The sequence below is a fragment of the Astatotilapia calliptera genome, chromosome 16, assembly GCF_964374335.1.
Source record: "Astatotilapia calliptera chromosome 16, fAstCal68.1, whole genome shotgun sequence".
Taxonomy (NCBI): Eukaryota; Metazoa; Chordata; class Actinopteri; order Cichliformes; family Cichlidae; genus Astatotilapia; species Astatotilapia calliptera.
This window is the reverse complement of record NC_137437.1, coordinates 29,824,479-29,849,569: the sequence shown is the minus strand read 5'-3', so window position 1 is coordinate 29,849,569 and position 25,091 is coordinate 29,824,479. Positions and strand designations below refer to the sequence as shown.

General features: G+C 39.7%; 1 protein-coding gene across 5 annotated transcripts in view; it reads right to left on the bottom strand.

Moving 5' to 3' along the window:
• The window catches only part of dpp10 (dipeptidyl peptidase like 10), a 255,610-nt gene that overhangs the window by 102,930 nt on the left and 127,589 nt on the right, over nt 1–25,091 (bottom strand). For 2 of the 5 annotated variants that reach the window (XM_026143890.2, XM_026143891.2), the window contains exons 2-3: nt 16,824–16,938; nt 12,509–12,604 (exon numbers count right to left, since the gene is read on the bottom strand). In XM_026143890.2, the coding sequence (XP_025999675.1) occupies nt 12,509–12,604; nt 16,824–16,938 (211 nt within the window). The other 3 variants (XM_080291154.1, XM_026143893.2, XM_080291153.1) reach the window with 3 other exon arrangements.

The following is a 25,091-nucleotide window of genomic DNA, read 5'->3' as shown; positions in this document are numbered from 1 at the left end:
AACAATTTAGAGAGAATTTCCCCTTATTATCGTGGCACAACAATATTCATCAGGGAGCAGAAATTACCAGCATTTACAAAAATCTTCATCAATACATCAGGACTCAGCTGTTCTGAGTAAAATCTGAGAAGAGCCCTAAACTATAAGTTATTTTGAATTCATATGAAACTGCTGTTATTGCATTATGTTTTGGGGATTTCTTTGTGGTTTATTTTTTTAATCCTGTCTGTGTGGCCTGGACGTTACCTGTTAATCAGAGTTAGTGAGGACATGTCTGCATGATTACGTCCTTAACAATGAGGAGTGGTAGGGTAAAATAGAAGTAGGGTTTCTGAAGCCAAAGGTGTCTCTTAAATATCTAAGGTGAATGTCAGCAGAAGCCAGGTGATGCCTTCTTGGTTTATATTTTATGTTATCTATAACCCTATGCGCACCTGTGCAGGTGGAAGGAGCCGCACAGGTGAGGATGAAAACATATACAGTAAAGTAGTGACTGAAAAGAAGGGAAGATGGGAAGTATCAGCTTGCTGGGAGGTTTCAGTTACTTATCAATATTTTCCTTTCATTTGATGGAGTTTAATATAATAAAGCCAACCAGTTTTTCTCCCCTTCCCGAATAACAAAACGTTCTTCTTCTGTTACTAGATAACAGCCCACACTAAAACATGGCAGCACATATTCATCAGTCTCTCCCATTTTTGAGTGATCTCATCACTTTTTGACATTTAGATTTTACAGGGAGTGCAGAATTATTAGGCAAGTTGTATTTTTGAGGAATAATTTTATTATTGAACAACAACCATGTTCTCAATGAACCCAAAAAACTCATTAATATCAAAGCTGAATGTTTTTGGAAGTAGTTTTTAGTTTGTTTTTAGTTTTAGCTATTTTAGGGGGATATCTGTGTGTGCAGGTGACTATTACTGTGCATAATTATTAGGCAACTTAACAAAAAACAAATATATACCCATTTCAATTATTTATTTTTACCAGTGAAACCAATATAACATCTCCACATTCACAAATATACATTTCTGACAGTCAAAAACAAAACAAAAACAAATCAGCCACCAATATAGCCACCTTTCTTTGCAAGGACACTCAAAAGCCTGCCATCCATGGATTCTGTCAGTGTTTTGATCTGTTCACCATCAACATTGCGTGCAGCAGCAACCACAGCCTCCCAGACACTGTTCAGAGAGGTGTACTGTTTTCCCTCCTTGTAAATCTCACATTTGATGATGGACCACAGGTTCTCAATGGGGTTCAGATCAGGTGAACAAGGAGGCCATGTCATTAGTTTTTCTTCTTTTATACCCTTTCTTGCCAGCCACGCTGTGGAGTACTTGGACGCATGTGATGGAGCATTGTCCTGCATGAAAATCATGTTTTTCTTGAAGGATGCAGACTTCTTCCTGTACCACTGCTTGAAGAAGGTGTCTTCCAGAAACTGGCAGTAGGACTGGGAGTTGAGCTTGACTCCATCCTCAACCCGAAAAGGCCCCACAAGCTCATCTTTGATGATACCAGCCCAAACCAGTACTCCACCTTGCTGGCGTCTGAGTCGGACTGGAGCTCTCTGCCCTTTACCAATCCAGCCACGGGCCCATCCATCTGGCCCATCAAGACTCACTCTCATTTCATCAGTCCATAAAACCTTAGAAAAACCAGTCTTGAGATATTTCTTGGCCCAGTCTTGACGTTTCAGCTTGTGTGTCTTGTTCAGTGGTGGTCGTCTTTCAGCCTTTCTTACCTTGGCCATGTCTCTGAGCATTGCACACCTTGTGCTTTTGGGCACTCCAGTGATGTTGCAGCTCTGAAATATGGCCAAACTGGTGGCAAGTGGCACGCTTCTTGCAACCCTGTTGACTATTTTGAATGAAACGCTTGATTGTTCGATGATCACGCTTCAGAAGCTTTGCAATTTTGAGACTGCTGCATCCCTCTGCAAGATATCTCACTATTTTTGACTTTTCTGAGTCTGTCAAGTCCTTCTTTTGACCCATTTTGCCAAAGGAAAGGAAGTTGCCTAATAATTATGCACACCTGATATAGGGTGTTGATGTCATTAGACCACACCCCTTCTCATTACAGAGATGCACATCACCTAATATGCTTAATTGGTAGTAGGCTTTCGAGCCTATACAGCTTGGAGTAAGACAGCATGCATGAAGAGGATGATGTGGACAAAATACTCATTTGCCTAATAATTCTACACTCCCTGTATACTCACTTTGGTAGTTCAGCCTTTAATTCCTTGCTGTGATGCCATTTTAGTTAAGTTTACATTAAGTGGGATGTTGTGGGTTGGGTTTTTGGTTTGAGGACAGTTATAAATATAGTTTTCTGATGTTTGAAGGATGAAGAGAAAGGAAGGGATCAAAGATGATCAAAAAACAAAGACAAACAAGAAACAGGAAGTTTGAAGCCTAGTCTTAAAAGTAGAATGGGTGTTTGTCTCTCAAAATCTAAACTGGGAGCTGGATCCACAAGAGAGGACCCCGACAGCTGAAGGCTCTGAGCCCCATTCTACTTTTAGAAAGTTTATAAATCACAAGTAAACCTGCAGAGAGAACTGCTTTGTTGTGATAATAGGTTGTCACGAACTGGCTCAAAGTAGGTGAGAAGGAGAGAGTTCACACAAGACATTTACTTAAATATAAAAAAAATCGTGTATTTTAAATTATTTTAAATTCAGTCCTGGATTTAACAGGGAGCCGATGAAGGAACAGTAATATGGGAGAAATAAGAAAACAACTGAAGTGTTTTCAAGGAGCCTTTAGAAGAGCCCGATAATAATAAATTGCAATAGTTCGGTCTATAAGTAACAAATGCATTTACACTGATTTTTCAGCATCACTCTGATATGGTGAGTGCCTCTCTGCATATGGAAAACGTGTGAAAAATTGTTCTCAATCAATGTCCAACTGACTCCTGCAAATCATACTTTAACTCATAAATAGCACTTTTTTTTAATCTGATTTACACTTTGCTGTACTATTTGATGTAAAAATACATGCTTTCAATGCCAGTGAAAGGTGAGTGAGCATTCCCTCCCAATGTTAAGTTTTGTGTGAATATGTAAAAAACGGAGCATCCTTAATTCAGCCTGCACAAAAGAAAATGGTTTTTTTTGTTAGAAGTTTGTCTCAGCAGTGAATCACCAACGCCTGATGCACTAATGGCCATGGTCTGACTTCAGCACTGTCTCTGTTGAAAATCGCACAGAGCGAGGAAGGGCAAAGGGAGAACAGTGGAGAATTCAATCTCTCCCTTTTAATCAGTGTCTCTTGCTGCTCAGAGCAGTGATAATGGGCATGTCAGGAGCGGCAAAAATAGGATGGGCTTACAGGAGCTTAATGGAAGATGGAGAAGAGTGTGAGATACATGAGGCTTAGGAGGACTCTGTGTTAGTGCTGGGTGGCACTGGGGTTCACATAAACGAGGAGACATTTCAAATCACAATTTCTTATCTGCGGAAAAAATGAACAGAAAGATTTAAAATGTCCATGCACTTGAGCTGTCTGGAACCCGAAGAGCTGCCGCACGTTAGCATGCAGCCATTAACAACCTTCCCACTGTGAAACGTGTGCTATATGCACTGGCATATACGAGGAGACAAATGCACACGACCATGCACTGTATTCCCTTCACTGACGCTTTAGCAGCAGTTAACAGCACAGCCTGGGGAGTCTCTAATGTTAATTAATGGGAGGTACCAGAGCATGCAGTTCCTAATTAACCCCTGAAAATGATCCTGCAAAAGCAAGCAAGTGGAAAACTGGGCTAAAAAGAATGCATTTCCCTATTTCCAAGACCCTGTTTCCCTGCTTATGATGCATATGTTGCAAGCCTCTTTGCAGGTTATGGCAGCTGAAAAACTGATCCTTTTCTTCCTTTTCCTCCAAGTTGAGTGGCAGGGGAATAGAAATTAATTGGCGTAATTATGTGGCTAATCATAAAAATGAAAGAAAATCAAGGTGGGTTGCTGGCTCAATGCTAAAAGACTTACTGAACTAAACAGTGGAGTGATTAGGCATCCAGCAATGAAGTCTGCCGGCACACAAAGATCAGTTTCAAAGCAGAGCGTGATCTGGTACTGACATGTGATATCTGGATGTTTTACACCTTTTAAGATATTATATTCTATCTTAAGAGCACACAGCCATGAAATCCACCTAGAGGCATAAAACGTTAAATGTACCATTGAAACCACACCCCACAAAACTGCAGCTTGGGTCACAGCCCAGTCATCAGCAATCAAGCCAACAACTTTGCAATGCATGCCAGATTCTTGATTTAGAATTAAAAGGTGCAGAATTAAAAAAAAAAAAATTCTCCAAATAGTGCCCCACAGCATAAGTAATGAAATGTGTCAACCGAGAGAGGACGAGGGAGACACACTGGTGCCAAAGATCATCTTCACGTTAAGTTCTGTATTTCTGCAAAATCCTAGTGCACCAGCCTCAACACTTAAGTTCAAGAGCAACAAAAGGAAGTATTTACTCAGTGCCCTCTGTGCTGTAGCTGACATAAGCCTCCTTAAATATGCTATTCAGATGTGTTTATTAATTTGTACTTGATCTGACTTCAAATGACCTCAGGTTTAGGTTTAAGTTTCTTAAAATGATATCTATGCTGCTATGATGGGTGTGTAAATATCGAAGGACACGTCTCAACGAGGAAACAGGTTCCTAGTATCAACCATAACATAAATCCCACCACAACTATGAGTTTATCCTGGGTAGGTTAACAGAGGTGCCCTGGACAGATGACCAATAATTGAATTTAAATTTAAGTTAAAATTTGATTTAATTGTCTTTTAAAGCGTGGTTCACAGCTACAGGTGTCTCTAGGGGTTTTATATTCTAAGGTTAATCATCTCACAATATCAGAGCGAGGACCCCAATGATGTACTGAAAAGACCTCCAGCAGAACTAAGCTCAGTGAGCAGTTGCCATCTGCTGTGACCAGTTGGCAGGTGGAGGTTTCCCAACAGCCTGAGCCTAAAGCAGCATAAGTAAGGGATGGTTCGGGGGTTCAATCGATCGAGCTCTACTATAAGCTTTCTCTAAAGGAAAGTTGACTTGGCTAACGCATATAGTTTAGGATGTTTGTGGACTGTGAAAGAAAACTAACAGAAAGGTAGAAAAGTCTTTTTGAGTGGGGAGAGGCTTTAAAATGTAACAGCCTGTCACAGCCACAGAGGTAGCACGCTGAGACCAAAAGAACTGTGGTCGGTCAGCTCTGCCTGTGTTTTGCTGCCAGTATAGAGGATTGAGACTGACAGCAAAATAAGTCAAACTGAAGCTCGGTATTCCTCTCACATCCAAAAACTGCATATTTTTTTCCACTGCAGACCTTCTACTCCCAATGACTCACATCAAAGCCATTGAAGGTTCATTAATATGATCACTGCAAAAACTACTTTGTATGAAGTAGATGAGAAGACGTTATGAATTGTAAATAAAAATTACAACTACGTCTACAGCAGGATTGCTGTACGCCCCATGTGTCAGCTCATTAGTAGAAGTTGTTGGGGCTGAATGCAAAAAGTCTGACAGGAAGCAGAGATACCTTTGTGTGTGTGATTTGTGTCAAAAAACGCAGCTTTATCTTCTCTCAGTATTCTTCCCCAACACTGCATTGTTTTTAAAAGGCTTTTAAATTGCTTCTATACAACAATAGTTGGCAACTTTTTTCTGGCATGCCCTACTTCAGAAGCCACAAAAAATTCACTCCCATCATTTTTATCTTTCATTTTTGTCATTAACAATAAAAAAGCAGAATTTTAAATGAAATAAAGATGAGTGCAACAGTGTCAGCCATCCTTTGTTTGCTTTTCCCCCACAAAAGTGATATTTTTTACCTAGTTTAATTGCATAACAACCACTGATTCTAAAGAATGGTTAAGCTTTTAATACTGTGAGCATTTGGAGCATTTTGGTTTAAGGATAAGGGAGCACGAAGCTCTTCATCCCAGAAGCTTCAAAGATTCACAGTGAGATGGTGACTAGAGTCCATAGAAGCAGATGATGACTTCAAGCGACCAAGGGCGAAACAATTACAGATGCTGTAATGTGGACAGAGTACAAAATAACCTTTCTCACCTTCATGGTGAGTGAATGAAGTGTCTAATCAGAGCAGAAGCAGTTGACATATGACTTGTTACTAAACATATTAGAGGTTTGCCTAAGTAACCAGAGAATGGAGTATATGACCAGCACTCAACTTAAAAGCAATGCAAAATGATTGAATCGCTTCTTGTACGCATGCACCAACAATTTCCCTGGGACAGGGTTTCCTGAAGATATTTACTGTCACAGGGGTTACAGAATTGATGTTAGACTCATATAAATGTTAAATATATTCTCATGATGATGTCGAGTATGAGCCGCGATCTTGTACGAATAAAGCTAAAGACATGCTGAATAAAAACTGGGACTTTCCATTAGTTGAACCCAGCATCAATAATAAGGCCAGAGCAGGAAATCATTTATTCATCATCAAGGATGCACACTCGACCTAAGATGTCAGGTGACGCTCCTTCAGCACACGTCACCTGTTTTTATTGCATTTGCAACTCCAAGTGTTATTGTCTATTTAGTGTAGCTACCAGCATTTCACATATTAATAACATACAGTCGCAGATAAAAGTAAAACAATAAAAACATACTGCTGCGAGGCTTCTCCTGGAAAGGCAACAGCTTAGCTTGATAATAACACAGGTATACACAGTTTTACTGTTACTATTAACTTCTAGTATGGACTATATTTGCAACTGAGACGGTATGATCCCACATAATACACAAATAAAAATCTTTCACACTGATGCACTTCAGCACCCAGTTTCATTTTCACATAATAACAAATTTCTTGGAGCCATCCAGTAAAATCCTGCACCCAAACAGTCCAGAGGGGATTTATTAATCTGTCAGCCACAAGCCTGCCTGTAAGGTAATAAAATAAAAAGTGCGAATTTGACTGCAGTGAATGAACAGAGCTGACAGGTGATGCAGCTCACTAGTAAACAGGTGAAGTCAAGTGGTAATTTGTTTTGAGGTGAACAGTATTGACAGTTAATGGCTCAATAATGGATTTACAGGGATTACCACAGAGCTGGACATTTACTGAGGTGAACATTGGATTTCGTGGGCGGGCTGGGTGGTAAATGCACAGCTGCATACTGCAAGCACAGTGTGCAAATTTTCAAATGTAAAAAGATGCTGATAGACTTAGATGTATAAAGTGCAATCTATATGTCTAAGTAGTGGGACAAACAAAGAGAGTATATATAATTATATCAAAGGCACATTTCTAATTCAGAGGATTTTCTGACACTCATTTAAAAATCCAAATCCCTCAAAATAAATGCTGATTTGTTTTGGGGGGTTTTTCCACCTGAACTTTGTGTGAGTAAACTAATTTGGTTGAACACATTGTTCAGCAATTGTTTCCTCAAGCTCTGGCTTCTCTTTTCCTCATGATGCCAAGTGAAATGTTTTCCTACTGAGTATTGTGGGGGACTTTCTGCACTAGTAATGTTTTTGTTTGTGACTCATCCTCAAGGAAGGTACATGTTGCTCAATCAGTCTGCTTTCAGAGTTCATGAATATGACTATGGGAGTGTTTTTTGCAGTATTACATAAACAGTGTTTTGCAAATGTTTACTCTCTTCTACTAAGAGTAATGAACCGAGTCATTGTGTATATGGAAATCTGCTGATGCTAGTAGAAATAAATTCATATATTTAGGTGGGACACACAAACATATTGATAGTGAAGACCTTAATGTTAGCTAAAAAGGATGTGCCATTTCTAACGCCAGTTCATGTCAGGAAAAGAAAAACTAGTTCTGGGTCCTACTGAGTCTTATACATCATTCCTGGTGAAGAACTACCTTCAGAAGACCAAAGTGTGTTACTGACTGGCCTGCACAAAGCCCAAATTGAATCCCTTTGAAAATGTGCAAGATATATATATATATATATATATATATATATATATATATATATATATATATATATATATATATATACACACACACACACACACACACACACACACACACACACACACACACACACACACACACACACACACACACACACACACACATATATATATATATATATATATATTTTTTTTTTCTCTGTGTATTTAACTTGTTCTTCAGTCAATAGTTTACTTGTTTCTGAACCTCATGATTTTCTTGTACTACGTAAAAATAAGTTGAATTGCCATTATCAGTAGGGGTATTTTTCCACTGCATATCTTGTTCATATTATATGTTGCTTCATATACAAATAAAATGCAGTCAAAAATGTGTTGTTTCATTTCACACTCTTATTATGCTGAAATATTTTGGGTTTTGCGAGCTTATATAAGCCAACTGGTGTGTTATTTTGTCCAAGCTGGGCCAGTGCAAACACAATATGATACCCTCCTCTCAGCAGATTGTCAGTGACAGTCTGATGGCGCCCAGCCTGCAAGTGGAGTTTGCGACAATACTGATGGAAAATGACGCTCACTGAAACACATGTGGCATCAGCTGAATGTGACTTTCTCAGTAACATGCCTCAGTGTGAAAAACAAATATACATCCACTATTCACACATATGCAAGTCTTCACAAGCAACAGCTGGAGAGGAGTGTCATTTTTTTCCATATCTGCCCAGTGTTAACCAGCTGTTTCCCTGTAATCCTCAGACAGGTTCTCATCAATAACAACCCTCGACACATCAGAATGACAATGAATTTCAGAGAAGAGCTGCAGAAATGTCAGACCACACAGAAGACAAATGGCATTCTGCAAATGTGTTGCTTTAATGTACCCCGACCAGCCACAACATCCCAGTCGTCTGCCTAATGTTGTGTAGGTTCCCCTCGTCCCGCCAAAATAGCTCTGAACCATCGGTGCATGCACACAGGACCTCCAGGGGTGTTCTGATGAATCTGGCAGTGGATCATTTGAATCCTAGCGGTTGCAGGATTGGGCAGCCACGGCTTGTTCTCGTTTAATCGGATTGGGGAGTGTGGTGGCTGATTAAATTCCTCTGGTTCTCACTTAAGTTCCTTGAGTTTCTCCTGAACAGATTCTGCATTGTAGAGAACTTATCTGGCTAGGGGAGGACACTGGCTTGGACTTATGGACTTTCCTAAAAAACATGCTATTTTAACAAAATCAACAATTTTACTCAGTTCACCTGTTATGAGTTTAATTGTTCTGTCTGATCGGCTAAATCAGCCACAGCATCAATTTGAAATGATATTAAAAGATCCACCAGCTTAATAACTGGATTATTTATAAGCAATCTATAAGTAGTATTATCAATGATTGATTTACAGATGTTTCAAAGTCTTCAAAGATCATCATCATCAACAATGTGAGGCAATTGAGGCAATAATATCCTGAGAAAACCTTGCTTCACTGCCAGAGAGGTGGAGGTGTACCTGATGAATCACAGCGCTCTTAGCAGCAAATTTAATCTGTAATGATGCACTCCATTTCACATATCATCAAGTTGTAATGTCGGAGTGTAGCAACCCATCCATCCGTAACCTCATGTCACCACTTGTTAGCTGAAGTATGAATTAAGGGGCCCGTACACTCACATATTTAACTCGTATTGCCAATTTCACAGTCGTTGTTTTGCTTATTTGGTTCGGACCAACAGAAAAGGCTAACACATACTTTATACATTACTCACTCAAACTTCTTACAAACAACCTAAGCAACACGGACCTCATATATTTTGAAGCAGGCATTTTGCCTCCATTTCTTTTACCTTAATGTTTCACTGGCTCCAAAAAAAAAACAAACGTGCTCTTCATGATTATGCTGGGCTGACATTTTACCAAATATTGACCACTTTTTCTGACATTGTGTAATGACCATGGAAGCTAGAGCTGGGAAAATGAACCTTTCTTTTGCAACAGTTGGTCTATTTGCATAGTGCCACTGATTAAATCAGTTCTCTTCCTGTGGAGCTCTGAAACCAGCTGGTCATGCCAACGGATCCAGACATGTTAACATATGTGTCAATTATGTTTTATGTGCCTTGACACAAGAAGTGTAAGCATAAATAAGAATTTTATTAACAAAAAATTATTTTTGGTAACACATAGTCACATTGGAGCTTCATTGGATCAGTAGCATGCTTCATTTTTGTGTAATACTAAATAGTGAATCATTCAAATGCAAATTTTATTGTGTGGCTGAGTGAAAAAAATGTTTCATGTTCTGACTCCAGCCCAATAAAATAAAACATCTGGTTCACTGACATATATAAAGAATGTTTAAAAATACATATTTCATATTTGCTTAATCTTACTAGTTAATAGCACATCAGAGATCTTATTTTCTTTCTCCACAGAATCCTCAGATTGTAAGCTAGTTCAGATATCATACCAAACACACTGTATGTCTTTGGAATTACACCATATGATGTGTTCAAAAGGAGTGAATCTGTGTCTATGACATGGAAAGAATAAGGGATGTGATGTAGCGGGCGCTGTGAGCCAAATGGAAACTGTGGTCAGATTTGTAAAAAACAAAGTTATCCATACTGGCAACTTCAATGCACAGCAATCACCATAACAAACCTGCTACTAATGTGTGCCAGTGGTGGCAGTTCATATTAAACATGTTAAGATTTTTAAATAATGACAGTAAGGCCTCTCAATTAAACTTTTATGCTTTCGGACATATTTTATTTCCCTCAGTTTGTAGGATGTCATTGGATGAAACATTCCTAATGTGGTCACCTCAGGCACAGAAGGCCTACCCACCTACTGTGGAAATATTCGATTTGGGATATTCAGCCAATCAGAAAAAAGTTGAAGAGGCTCAAACAGCCTGTTTCAGAACTCAAGAATGGATGAACTAAATTTCGACCTTTGAAACTGAAGCAATGCTAATAAAGTCAAAGAATGAAAATATGGAGTTGGAAATGATCATAACAGGCTCTCTGTGATAAAGAAATGAAGTTTGAAGACTAAAAACACAGAAATAATGTCAAATGTTTCTTTGTCGCCCAGGATTTTACAAAGCAAACAGTGAAAATTGCAGTGCGCCAGTGAACTACATGAAAAGGAGCCTGAATAGAAACACACAGCATCATAAACACCTTTTTTTTTTTTTACATTTATTGTGTAATTTGCTGAATACTAGATTCTAGATTTCAATGGTAATGTAGATGCAATCCAAAACATTACTCATAATGCTCATTTAGTAATGAAGTACATTAAAAATGATCTTTAAAAGCATGTTGTCTGTAATCGGTAGTAAAAAATGGTTTAAAAGTAACTGTCCAAACACTGGATGCACCTATTTATCTCTAATACAGACAGAGACTGAAGACTTTTCAGGCAAACCCACTAAAGCTTTTGGGTTAGGGAGAAAAAAAAATCTCATTTTTGCTCCAAATCCTAGTGATCAATCTTTCCTCTCGCCCGTCTGTCTGTTATCTTCTCCCATTTGTCTGGGGTCTATTTTGCCCCATCCATCCACAAACCACCCTATAAAGCTGACTTTTCTGACTGCCTCATCTCACAACACTGGTGCTTTCTCTGTCTAGCCCGAGGTCAGCTCAGGGAATGAGATGGCGTTGCAAAGATAGTGGAAAAATGTCACCCAGGAATGAAATATTGATGGACAGAAAGGCCTTGCCTTTTTCCCTTGCCCTCAGGCGCAGACTGAGTCAATGGGCAGCGAAGAGGAAAGCCAAAACAAACACACTAATCCGCAGGAAGGAAAGGAGACTGGCGGAGAGCAATGCGGGAACGCCGCAATCCTGTCCATCCTTTCCCTCGGAGGTATCGTTATCTTCTCCCTCCCTCTAAGCAAACCATAATCAGATTCACTTGCACTTCAGTTGATGTGGTTTATTTCCAGCCAAGGGCTTCCAGGCTTAACATATGATCCCCTTCTGGCAAATAACAAATCAATACAATGTAAATAAGGAGAGGGAAAATAAATCCCTACATCTAAATTTGCATAACGAGATGCAAGGTAAGGCTGAGGTGAAACATGCCAGCCTTGTTTAGAAGTGAACTGTCTGCCGGCTGTTAAAGGGAGCCTCAATTACAAAGCAGGAGAGACGACAGAGAGATGTCATCCCTATGCTGCTAAACAAAAGCACTGCTGTTGTTTCTTCATACAGAGTACACTTAGAACTCAACCAGATGTCATTAATGTCAAGTAGGAGTGTGTATTGTATAAATATATGTACAGCAGCATGAAGCAGTAGACTGCACCGGGCCTGAGTCATTATATAGTTCAACTAATGACTCGCTTATGCTGTTTTTGTCATTTCATGGAACAGGCAGGCAGTAACGCTTTGTAGCAGCTTTATCTGTGCTTTTAAAAAAAGCTGCTTCCTCTGTCTCGTTAGAATTACAAACGAGGCTGGTAAACAGTGCCTTTTATCCGTTGTGGAACTTCCCTGCATCCGTAGCTAAAAACTTCTGAACAGTCAAAACAGGTACAGTCAATATGGATTACTCACCATTGATCCACTGGGCCTCCGGGTCATGGACTTTGAACTCGGGTTTGAACAAATCCTCCACAGTCATTTTAGTGTCACTTCCAGCTTGGTTGTCAGCTGAAAAACAAAAAAGCATAAATTTAATTTGTTTGTTTCTGGTAAAAAATAAAAATAAATGCACATGTTACAAATTCTATCCGCTTATTAAACACAAATCATCCTTCATGCATCCAATTTCAAATCAAACTCCAGCATTAGTTGCTTCACCATCAGCATCCATGTGGAAAAGAAAATACACCCTCTCGTAGTTTGACGGTTTAACATATTGGGATGTGAAAAAACAAAAATCATCCAGTTTTTTGCAGATCTTTCATTACAACATGACAAACACCCCACAATTCAGTAGCTTATAGGACCACCTTTAGCAATAATAATGTGGCATCATTGTTTAGGAACTAAAATGCTGCTTCAGTTAGTTGCGGTTTTGTGGGATTTGTTAATTCACCGCTATCTTAAGGTACCACCACTGTGTGGTCCACGGGTAACACACTGTTGTAGCGAGTGATGAGGATTTAAACTGAAAACAAACTGTTTATTCTGTTTAAATAAAACTGGAACAAGGAGCAAAACAGGAAGTCTAAACTAAGAAACACAAGGAAACCACAAAACCTGAGAGACACAGAGAAGAACAGGTGCTCTGATAACAAACAAAGGGAGATGGACACAGTATATACGTGTGAGGATGATTAGGAGAAGTGGAGACACCTGGGAATACAGCTGGAGCAAACTTGACATAATGAGATAGGGGAAGCAAAACTGAACATAATGCAGGGACAAGGGACCATCAAAATAAGACAGGAAACACACTGAGGCACAACTAAGACACACGACTTGACACTACAAACAATAGCACAGACTGCAGACAGACCCGAGAGAGCTAGAGAGAGAGTCTCTCTAGCTTTAACCCTCAAAAAGCAAACTAAACTAGGAAACAAAACCCAGAGTTCAAGAGAGCAGTAAATAAACAATTTTCATAAGTCCAGAACACACAAACACTGGATCATGACAATCACAGTATTTCGATCGGTTTGAGGTGTGGACTTCTGACCACTTTCTAACTGAGGCCTGTAGAATTTGAGATGGAGCTCTCACCTTGGGGTAAATTTGGTCCAATCTTGGAAAGGTTGTGAAATTGTGTTAACACACATCTCCAGACCATTGAATTACAAAAAAACATATAGTTTTATAGAGGTGCTCACACTAACTGATTAGCGACACCTGGATGCTACTTCCTTTGTCCAATGACTGTAGGAAGAAAATAGAACTGGATGGATTTTTACACTTGCCTGACGAGCAAATACAGTATGTTGAGTGTCCTGTTAATCCAGATGTACATACTGGTATTTACACATGAACACACAAAGAAATCCATGTGTGTGAAAAAGATACACATTGTCACAATGGCATTTCATTCGTTCATTAACATGATCATCACTGGGCTAGAAAATCTTTAAGCTGTTCCAGCGCTGACCCTGGAAATGTTTCATTTTTAATTATGAAATGTTAAGCCTTTAGCAGAAAGAGACCATGCCAATTGTAAGCTTCTCCTGAATAGAACAGCTGCTGATTGTGAGCAGAATAAGAGGGCCAAGTCATTTTGAATGTCAGCCATATTGGCTTCCCTTGATAACTCCACACAGCATGTTTGTTTATGGAGGCAATGAAAGTCTAACCAACCGTGGAATACACTGGGGAGAGAGTGGCTGCATGGCCAGCGGATTGTGATGATTTTACATCTGAGAAAATGATATATACATATATACAGTGTACAGTGTGTGAAAATGGGAGAAGAGCTTGATAAGCTATTTAGGTTCAACAATTATGTGAAATTGTTACCTGTTTTGTAGTACCGCTAGAAATTAGAGATCCCAAAACAGTTTGTAAAATACTCGCTAGAGAATATGGATGACACACAAAGAATATGTTTTACGCTGCCTCAGTTTTTTCCATTAAGCATTCGTCATCCATTTGTTTTCTATGTCTTTTCTAGGTTTTGGGTTGGGTAACAGCAGTCTAAGCAAGGACACTCCCGCCACACACAAACACACAATGTCCAGTGTCAAGCAGTGTCCATTTGCGTTTCCATTCAGATAGCGAGCAGAGGGGTGTTTTTACACACCTCAAATGTGTAGTGGTGTTCTATGAAGCTTAATTGATGGAAAAGTAAGATACGTTCAGGCTTAAACCAAAGTTTTCACTGTCACAAAGTTGGCAAAGGTATCACAACAGTGGTTATCAGCTTTCTGTGTTAATCCAGGTTTTGCTTCAGTCTCCATGCACGCTCGCATACTGCAAAAAGGGTCATTTCATGCATGCTGTGTGGCTCACACACTGATAATGCCTCTCACCTTCTCCAGTCAGAGGCATTTTCAGTTGCTGAGGATGATGAATAATGATTAAAAATCTATAAAGAAAATTGTTAATTATCTGTATAGATTTATTGCCCAGGATGGTAAAATGAACATTTTAGTTCGAATTAATTAATTTATTGTTCACCTAACCATTAAATATAATAATACTACTAATAATAACAAAGGACACTTGGAAATTACTTTAGTTTGTGGCAGATCAAAGTGAAAATGAATTTATTAATTGATCAGGTATTCTTGCTGTGTGTTCTGTGTTTTAGTACCTCACCAACAAATTAGAAGTACAACAACATTTGGGAATTTTCATCACTAAATTAGTACATGCACATTGTTATGACAGTTTGTGCTTCATTCAGTGGTTTTAAGGCGGTATGGCTTAATATGTTGCACATAAAACATATAAAAAACCCACCAGAGAATCTGTAGTGTACCTCAAAAATGCTGTAAATAAAAGAATCATTTAAAATGAAAAATAAAAATGTTAAAACTGAAAATCAGAACATAACCTGCTCCTGACTAGCTTATGTGTTCAGCATAAGTTACCATGGTTATTTAGCCAGGTAAAAAGAGTGCCACTATACAGAGTTTAGGGTGGAAACAGCTCAGTAAGCCATTTCCCATGCCCCATCGTACACCCCTCTGGATCTGGACAGTAGCTGGTAGTGTTCAGAGTTTTGATTTGCTATGACTCATTTTTCTGATGACTATATGTTTTTGGACCAGTACAGAGGGAATATGTTACACAAGGCTATTCAAGAATATGTTACTTATACCACCAAATGAAGCCAGGTAGTCACAGCAGTGCAAATTCTATGGCAGGTTTTACATTTTACATTGGTGGTACAGATAAAGCATAAATATCTTGTCAGGTTCATTTGCTGGTTGTATTTTCCCCATTTATTACACAGAAAAGAAATTTGAGTTAGTAAGTGAAAAATAATAATTTCACTTTTATTTGGCCATAAACTGAATGGATCCCCTCATGCACTTCATTATGGGACAGGTTTAGGTCTAAATGCACTCCCTGGTCATCATGTAAGGAATGTAGCTTTCATGTGCAGCTTTCATGTTAGAATAACAGCAGTTTTGGAAGTGTGTTAAGTGGTGAAATGTACTGTACATAGTAATTTGTAAATTTAGATACAATTTACTATGCATATTTTTTTTCCCTCCGTGACCTGATCCCTTTGACTGAAGTCAGACGGACTCAATCAGATTACTTTGTGCAGCAGAAGAGTCAAATGGTGCATCAAATGACCCATCTTATGGGAGCGTACAAACAGCCTGAAGCAGAAACCCTCGATTAATAGATCAAGCTGATAACCACCAGTGTGATACCTATTATCTCTGGCCAGCTATGTCGAACTTGCTTCGTAGTACAACCCTGTGGGGGCCATAAGGCAAAAATGATGAGTTCATATTTCAGTTTCATCTTAGCCATTTTATACATGAAAATATTTACTTATGTGGCTTTAAGTTGGCCTACAGATAGATATTAAGGAAACGACCACCAGAAAAGGTGAACTATTCATCCACTGCCTTTTAAATCAAACGAAAGAATTTTAAACAGATTTCGACACCTTAAATCTGCATTAATTGATTTTTTTTTGCCTCTTAGGAACAGCAGCAGAAGCTAACAGTAAACACTGTAAAACAATGAACAAAAGTGATACATAAATAACGTTTACTGTGAAGGTTAGGTAAACATGTGAGATGGGTATTACAATACGCGAGTCGGAAATGGCTGTATAATTTTTACTCAGTTGATTAAATCTTAATAAGCATAAATTATGCGGTTATGATTAAATTGTAGACTGTGCTGAAGACATTTTGTCAGTGCAAGTAGATGCAGAAAAACAAAACTCCCCCTAAAACATCAGTTCATCACAATCAAGTCTGAGTGTTACCTGGTGTGAGGAGGATGACGGACATAGTGATGAGGGAACAGACCACCAGTATGACCAGCAGAGCGATAGCAATCCCCTTCCAGTTCCTCTGAGGAGGACTCACTCCACCCAGGTCCTGCAGAGAGACACACAGAAAAAAGGTGGAGGTCAGAGGGGAGATATCGAAGGCGATGACTGAATGACTGAAAGTGAATATACCAATAAGAAGAATAACACCAGACAGCAAATATGACACAAATAGCTTTATTTTTAATAAAAACAAAAGTCCTTCCTGATCATCACATATTGTACACTCTGTGCACTCTGGTTTCACTTACAGTACCTATTAACATAGGTCACATTAGGGCTTTGTGCTTCCAATCCAATCCCCTACACAGTGGAGGATTTGCAATGGAGGGCTTTAAATGAGCCACACTGTAAAACTGAAAAATGAAACTCTGATATGGTGAAAAGCTGAAGAGTATTTGCATGGTTTAATTACCACTTGGCCAACCTTTCCTTTGAGTTTCAGCTTCTGACCTATGAAAAAAAAATTCCGCAAGTGTCAGGGGTCATTTTTTCTGAATCAGACAGAAATGTTGCTCCATCTTTTACAGATACTGAAAACAGCAGGGCTTGGTTTCAGAAATCTGACTGATTGTCGAGTGTGGGTGTGGGTGTTTGTGCGTTTCTGTGTGATATTATCTACAGAGAAATAGCTATCCAGGAGAGTTTGTGAAGCTTTTGCCTGCAACTCCATCTCTGAATCCTGGTGTTAGAAAGTCTTAAACTGGGTCTTCCACCACATCTGCTGCCTCTGATAACGTGAATTAAGCCCCCTCCTATAAATTTCTTCCTTCCGCAGATCCTCCTGGCCTCAATTACCCACAAAACCCTGCAGCTGAAATGCAGCGATTACTGCTCACCAACTCACCACTGCACTCTGATTGGCTGGAGAGAAAGTGGTCTAAAATGATTGCCAAAAAAAAAAAAAAAAAAAGAGAAGCTGCAACTGTTTCAGATTTAGTCTGAAATCCATTTTCTAAGCACTTGACATGACATGGTTAAAAGTGCTGTAACTCACTTAATCTGAGTCATGACTCTCATATATTGACTGATGAGTCAATTATGACTGAAGCACCTCCAGGTTTTTATTCGTAGAACACAAGGTACCACAGAGTTTTCAACAACAACCCAAATCTAGTCGAATTTTGGCAGATTTACACTTAATTTTTCCTACGCTGAGTATCAAGTGAACACGGACTTCCTAAACACTGAAGCAGTTCACTGTAACCATTACATACATGTGCTGTTACATTATTCACAGCCCCCTCTGGACTCATAAGACTCATCTAATATCAGGACTTGGGCTGTTGCTCATTTCATTAGTACCACAAAAGGCTGACATGTCCTTGAAGACTGACAGTAACTCCAAATTGCCCTTGTGCCACAGTGCGTGAGATTCTTTCACCCTCTCTTTTGCACGTTTTCCCTATCTCATTTTCTCCCCCAATTTCCTATTTAGCTACTCTTGGATCATCATTTTCAATTTATTAACTTCATTACAAGCGATGATAGAACCACTAAGAGAATTCGGACCTGCTGAGTCTCTCCATTACCATTACTGTGGAAACAGTGGAAGGGCCCGATAAATGTTTAGCCTACCAGGGGGAATAAGACAGCAACTGGGCTTTATCACAGTCATTACACCCTCATCAGAAATAATACATTTCTCAATAAATCTCTGCTGATTGGAGGGCAGGCTGGGGCCTCTCTTCTCTGTTTTATTAAAATCCAACCAATAACCAGTGCAGTCATTATTTTATGGCTTTAATAATTACACTACACCACAAATTGCATTTTTGCTCTCTCGTATTAAACATGATAAAATATAAATGGTTTTAAGTTTCATCTTTCTTTATATGCCACATTTATCCCACATCCAACACAACACAAAAATCATTGCAACGTATACACCTGGGGGATGATTACTGCACTTCAAAGTACCTTTGAGAGCCAAAAGGTGTGTCCACGTTACCAAATTTGTATCGTTACTTGTATTTTTTAAAATACAATATCAGGAGAAAGTCTGTGTTTAGCACAGAACAAAAACATAATAAAAAAAATATAAATTTAGAGTTTAAAGTAGCTAGGAACTTATGAACGCACTCAGGGTTAGATTCAATTTTCACCTTTTTATAGGGACTGTATGGGACTTCTTTGGGAAGGTAAGGGTTTCTAGTTTTGGAAAATGTGAATATTTGTAACATGGCTAGAATAAAACCCAGCTGTAACCCACAGTCCAAAGAGACTCATGTCAGGTTAATTGGTGATTCTAATCTGGTTGTTGGGGGAGATCTAGGATAGAAAAAGCTCTGAAAGTGGCTTTTTCTATCTTAGTGATATTCAGATGTCTGTCAAGTGAGAAAAAAGAAATTAATTCATAGGTATCCAAGTTTATGCTTCTTTTGGTGATTGTACAAATAAATACATTTGTCAAGTATACAGCAATACTTTAGAGGGTACTACCTGAGCGACAACCTAATTAAAGGTAAAATGAGGTATTTCATATACTCCAGTGACATTACTCTAACTAGTTTACCTCGAGGCATATTCTTCTTGTCTCCTGCCTATTTTTTTTCATCTTTGACTTTCTGCCAGGACATCGTTCGTTTTCAGAATGTGTTCATTTATTTCACATAAAAAGTGTGTATCTGTGCAACAGAGGGACACGCGGGCTTATAAATAGCCTCCTGAAAGGCTGGGCTGTATTAAGAAGAAAGCCCTCTTTTTTCTTTTTTTTTCCTGAAAGTAAAGGGACAAGGACAAAGACCCAAGAAAGTATCTCCTTTTCTCCTCTAACAGTCTTTCGCATATTTACATCATACCAGGATTTGTGTCAGGCAGTTATGGTACGGGCCACATGATTTTCCATATTTAAAGTGTGATTTCCAAGATGCCTGCTGTGAGCCTTAAATAGAGTCTCATATTCACAGCGATTGTATCATTGCATATTGTAAAAGTAACAAAAGTATGAAAAGTGTTAGCTACTGACTGAGAATAAGTCAAAGTAAGATGCTGAGCTCTCACTGTGTTCTCTATCTAAATTATTCTGATATTTTACTTTAGGTTTTGCTCATTTACTTGGAACTGGAAATAACAGAAATGGAATTGGACATAGGAGGCAAAGTCATGATTGTTGCTTTGAATTCTTTGTGAATATATTTGAATTTGGGCTCCTTTTAAAAATTTGTTATTATTACAAATGTTTTATATTTTATTTTATTTATTTATAATGACCTCTCTGAATTTTTGATTTTACTTTTTGTTTTTTTTCTAGTAATGAGCTTCAGTTCTGCATCCTGTTTTGTTTTTTTTAGCTCATGTCTGTTTGTTTTAGTTCCTTCATTATATGTGTGTATGTGTGGTTGCTTTCACCTATTTCCCTATTTAGCCCTCGGTGTATAAGAAGTCCTGTCTTCCGCTCAGTCTTTACAGTGCCTGTCATTGCTGGCTTCTCTGTGTGCTAACGTCTTTGATTTTTGCAGGTACAATGGCAATTGTTTTTGCACACATGTTAAAGTCTTGAGATAAAATAAGATGGTTGAGAATAATCTCAGTTTCTAATCAATGAACACAATTATTATATTAAATCATTTATCAATTAACAAGAATTAACTACCCTCTTGTTTTAGAGCTATTAAACCATTATAAGGATGTCAGCATCTTTTACACTATAACAAATCAGAAAGGATCATGTGAGGAACACTCAGAAAAATGATGCAGGTATCAGCAGGCAACAGTTCACATCACACGAATCTCTCTCTGTTGGGATGTTTTGATCTCTGTGTTATTGATCATAACCAGCAGTTACACTGAGGCTCTCCTGTTGATTGTGGGAAGATACAGTTGAGCTAAAGTGGATAAAATAGGCAAATCTATTAATGAATACAAATTATATAAGCCAGCCATGGGGGGAAGCACAAGCCAGTATATTTCTATTGTCGGTCACAAGCCCAGATAAAATCTTTGCCGAATCAAACACCAAGAATGAGATTTCCATAACAGATCAGTTGGGGCCCGGGTTAACAACAACCACCTCCAGTGCTGCTGACCGACAGGGTGCCGGTGGTTCGCCGAAGACAAAAGAAGGGGAGAGGGGGAGGCGTGTTTGGAGGCTGCGAGAGCGAATTAATGTCAGGAGTGTGGAGGTGGGAATATTGGCTTTAAATGTAGAGCTACGATTGTTAAAAGGAGACAGCTGACTGATATGATGGAGAGAATGAAGTTAGACATACTGTGTGTGCAGGAGACCAGGTGGAAATGAAACAAGGCCAGGAGCAACGGAGGTGTGTTCAAGCTGTTATACTATGGTGTGGATGTGGTTTAGGAAGAGAAATAAAGAAAGAATATATTAACAGTGTTGTGGAGGTGAAGAGGGTGTCAGACAAGATCGTGGGTTCAAAGCTGGAAATTGAAGGGGTGGTGTTAAATGTTGTCATCGGTAGGCCCTATATATGTTCCATGTCAGTTAGATGAAAAAAGAGGAATTCCAGATAAGCTGGGCGAAGAGTCTCCTCTCTAGGGAGAGAGTGGTGGTATGAGCAGATTTCAGTGGACATGTAAGTGAAGGAAACAGAAGTGATGAGGAGGTGATAGGTAGGCATGGTGTTAGAGAGAAATTCAGCAGGTTTCATGCTAGTGGATTTTGTGAAAAGGATGGAAATGCTTGTGGTTAACACATATTTCAGAAAGAGGGAGGAACACAGGGTGAGGAGGGTGTACACAGGTGGACTACATCTTTTGCAGAAGGTTCAGTCTGAAAGAAATAGACTGCAAGTTGGTGTCAGGGGAGAATGTAGCTAGGCAGCATTGGATCGTAGTCTGTAAGATGACTGAACATCAAGTGGAGTGAGCGAGTGAAGACAGAAGCAGGGATGAAATGGTGGAAGTTGAGGAGTGAAAAATGTTGCACAGAGTTCAGAGGAGCTGAGACAGGGTGGCGGGGAAGCGTTACCAGATGAACATGAGAGTACAGCTGAAGTGATTGGAAAAATTGCCAAGAAGGTATTCAGTGTATCCTCTGGAGAGAGGAAAGAAGACAATGAGACTTGGAGGTGGGATGATGAAGTGCAGGAAAGTATTCAGTGAGTGAAGTCAGCAAAGAAAAAGTGGGATAGTCATGGAGATGACTGAAAGCAGACAGGAGTACTGAGAGGCCAGGCATACAACAAAGAAAGAGGTGGCAGTGAGCTGTATGTGAAACTGAACACTAGAGAAGAAAAGGACTTGTATCGATTGGCTAGGCAGAGAGTTTGAGCTGGAAAGGATGTGCAGCAGGTTAGAGTGATTAGATAGATATATACTAAGAAAAACTTTGAGGAGCTGATAAATGAAGAAAAGGGGAGAGAAAGAAGGACAGACTGAGGAAAGTTGGTGATTCATGAAGTGCAGTGGATTAGTAAAGAAAAAGTGAAGGCAGCTATGAAGGTGTACTCTGGAAAGAAGAGGATTGAACGTTAGTAGAAGTGAGGCAGAATAGATGTGTGTGAATAATAGAGCGAACAGTGAAGCTGCACGGAGTAGAAAAAGTGAAGGTCGATGATTTCACTGTACCTGGACTCAACCATCCAAAGCAACAGACAATCTATAAGAGAGGTGAAAAAGAGGGTGCAAGCAGGGTGGAGTGGGTGGAGATGACTGTCAAGGGTGATTTGTGACAGAAGGATAGAGGAAGAGTGGAAGAAAAAAATGATAAGATAGTAGTGAGACCTGCTATGTTGTATGTTTTGGGGATGGTGACACTGACAAAAAGACAGGCGGTAGAGCTGAAGATGAAGATTTCTATTGGAAGTGACGTGGATGAGATTAGACATGAATACATCAGAGGGACAGCTCAGCCCAAGCGGTAAAATGTGTACAGTGGGTTTAGTGAGAAGGCTTTAACTTTGTCTTTCAGCTTTGTCATCTGCAGTTCAGCTTCCATGAAGAATCCAATTCTTTATAGAATTTTGAGCAAATCTTCAACAGTTATGAAAATAAGTTGGTTTATTAGATTAGCAGCAGGTGATATTTATTCAATACATAACGATGTACAAATTGAAAATTTCCATGAGAACTGCTGAAGTGGTCTGTGTAGTAGTTATGATTACTTATACTGTGCGTGTAAAATATATATCTCACAACTCATACAATGGGACGACAAAATTCATGAATGGATGTTCGAATCTGTTCTCACAGAACAAAAACACACCCCGCATGCCCGCATGCCTGCATGCCTGCACACGCATAAATTCATACCTTTTATTTGACTTCCTCGACTTGTTATTTATTTATTTATTGAACAAGAACAATGATCTGAATCCTCTTTTAATTAAACTGACTCGACTGTAATTCTAGCTGCCTCTCTTTGGAACAAACACCATCACACTCAATAAATACAGTCAATTATTCATCAGGTCGAGTAGACCACGAAAAATAATCTGTCACATGGGATGTTAGGGAAGCATTGGAGGCATAGCTGAGATAACGCTGCTGATGATGTTATTCCATGCATGAATTCCAGCAGGACCTGAGGGGTCCAACTGCTGGAAACACTGCAGCGTTCAGGGTGAGTGCAGACTGATAAAAAGTAACTCAGCACTGGGTTATCTTCTAGTTATGTTTTCCTGCAGCTTCTCTTATGGGGGACATAGCATCTGCTCTGAGATTATGTTGACTTTTATTCCTTAGTGTGGATAGCACTGCACAAAAATATGAAAAAAGAAAAGATGCTGACACCATCAGAATTATTTTCTCTCGCTTCACAAAGCTCTGTGAGTGTTGCCTCCCATGATTAGTAAATTGGTCTCCGTGTGCAACATCAGTGGAGTGCCTCATCACAATCTCTGTACTGCACTGATTTTATTCCACACTGTTTTCAAGGCCGTGTGTGCGTTAAAGCACCAAAGCAGATGATCACACACCACCCTAACACCTCTCCCTCTGCAGTCCTGCCTTAGCTGTGCACTAACAGAGGATTTTCTATAATCACATCACCTGTCTTTGTAATTGCATGAGGAGCCTTAACTTACTGTATAAATAACAGTGGATTGTTATGACAGAAGCAGGAGAGCACAACAGAGAAGCAGCAGTGAGTCTGCATTTGGTTTTGTGCTGTTAACATTGTTACAATGACACTTTTTATGATAAGATCCTTGTGGAAGCAGTTCTTGGCACTCAGCAGCCATCTTGGTAACCTCTCCAGGCAGTTTGTTTGGGCTAAGGCCACGCCTTAAGTAAGAGTGGAGAAAGCTACCAACTGGAAAAAACTGCACGTGAAGAATCAGTCAGCAGTCAAACCTGATTACAAATGGTAAATGGCCTGCATTTGTGTAGCGCTTTAATCAAAGCGCTTCACACTACATTCAGTCATTCACCCATTCATTCACACACTGGCAATGGCAAGCTACATTGTAGCCACAGCTGCCCTGGGGCGCACTGACAGAGGCGAGGCTGCCGGACACTGGCGCCACCAGGCCCTCTGACCACCACCAGGAGGCAAACATGGGGTTAGTATCTTGCCCAAGGATATTTGGCACACAGCCAGGAGGCAGCCTGGGATCGAACCACCGACCTTTTGATTAGTGGCTCTGCCACCTGAGCTATAGCCACCCCACAGCTAACACCTTACAACAGCTAAGGTGTTTGGTGGTTTGCACCAAAATTAGGTTTAAAAGTGTTTATTCAGTTCTGACATTACACCAGCACAGGACAAACAAATCCTACCACAGCGACTGAAGGAAATGCCATCTAATTCCTGCTGTTGATACAGGAGTTAGATGATGAAGAAAATCTAACTATCTAACAATGATATGTAGATAGCAGTTAAACAACTCCTTGGTGGCAGAGCCCCTGGTGTTGATGAGGTCCGCCCCGAGTTCCTGAAGGCTCTGGACGTTGTAGGGCTGTCCTGGTTGACACGCCTCTGCAATGTTGCGTGGAGATCAGGGGCAGTACCTGTGGACTGGCAGACCGGGGTGGTGGTCCCCATCTTTAAGAAAGGGGACCGGAGGGTGTGTTCCAACTACAGGGGGATCACACTCCTCAGCCTCCCTGGGAAAGTCTATGCCAGGGTGCTGGAAAGGAGAGTTCATCCGTTAGTCGAACCTCGGATACAGGAGGAACAATGCGGTTTTCGTCCTGGTCGCGGAACACTGGACCAGCTCTTTATCCTCTCCAGGATACTTGAGGGTGCATGGGAGTTTGCCCAACCAGTCTACATGTGTTTTGTGGACTCGGAGAAGGCAT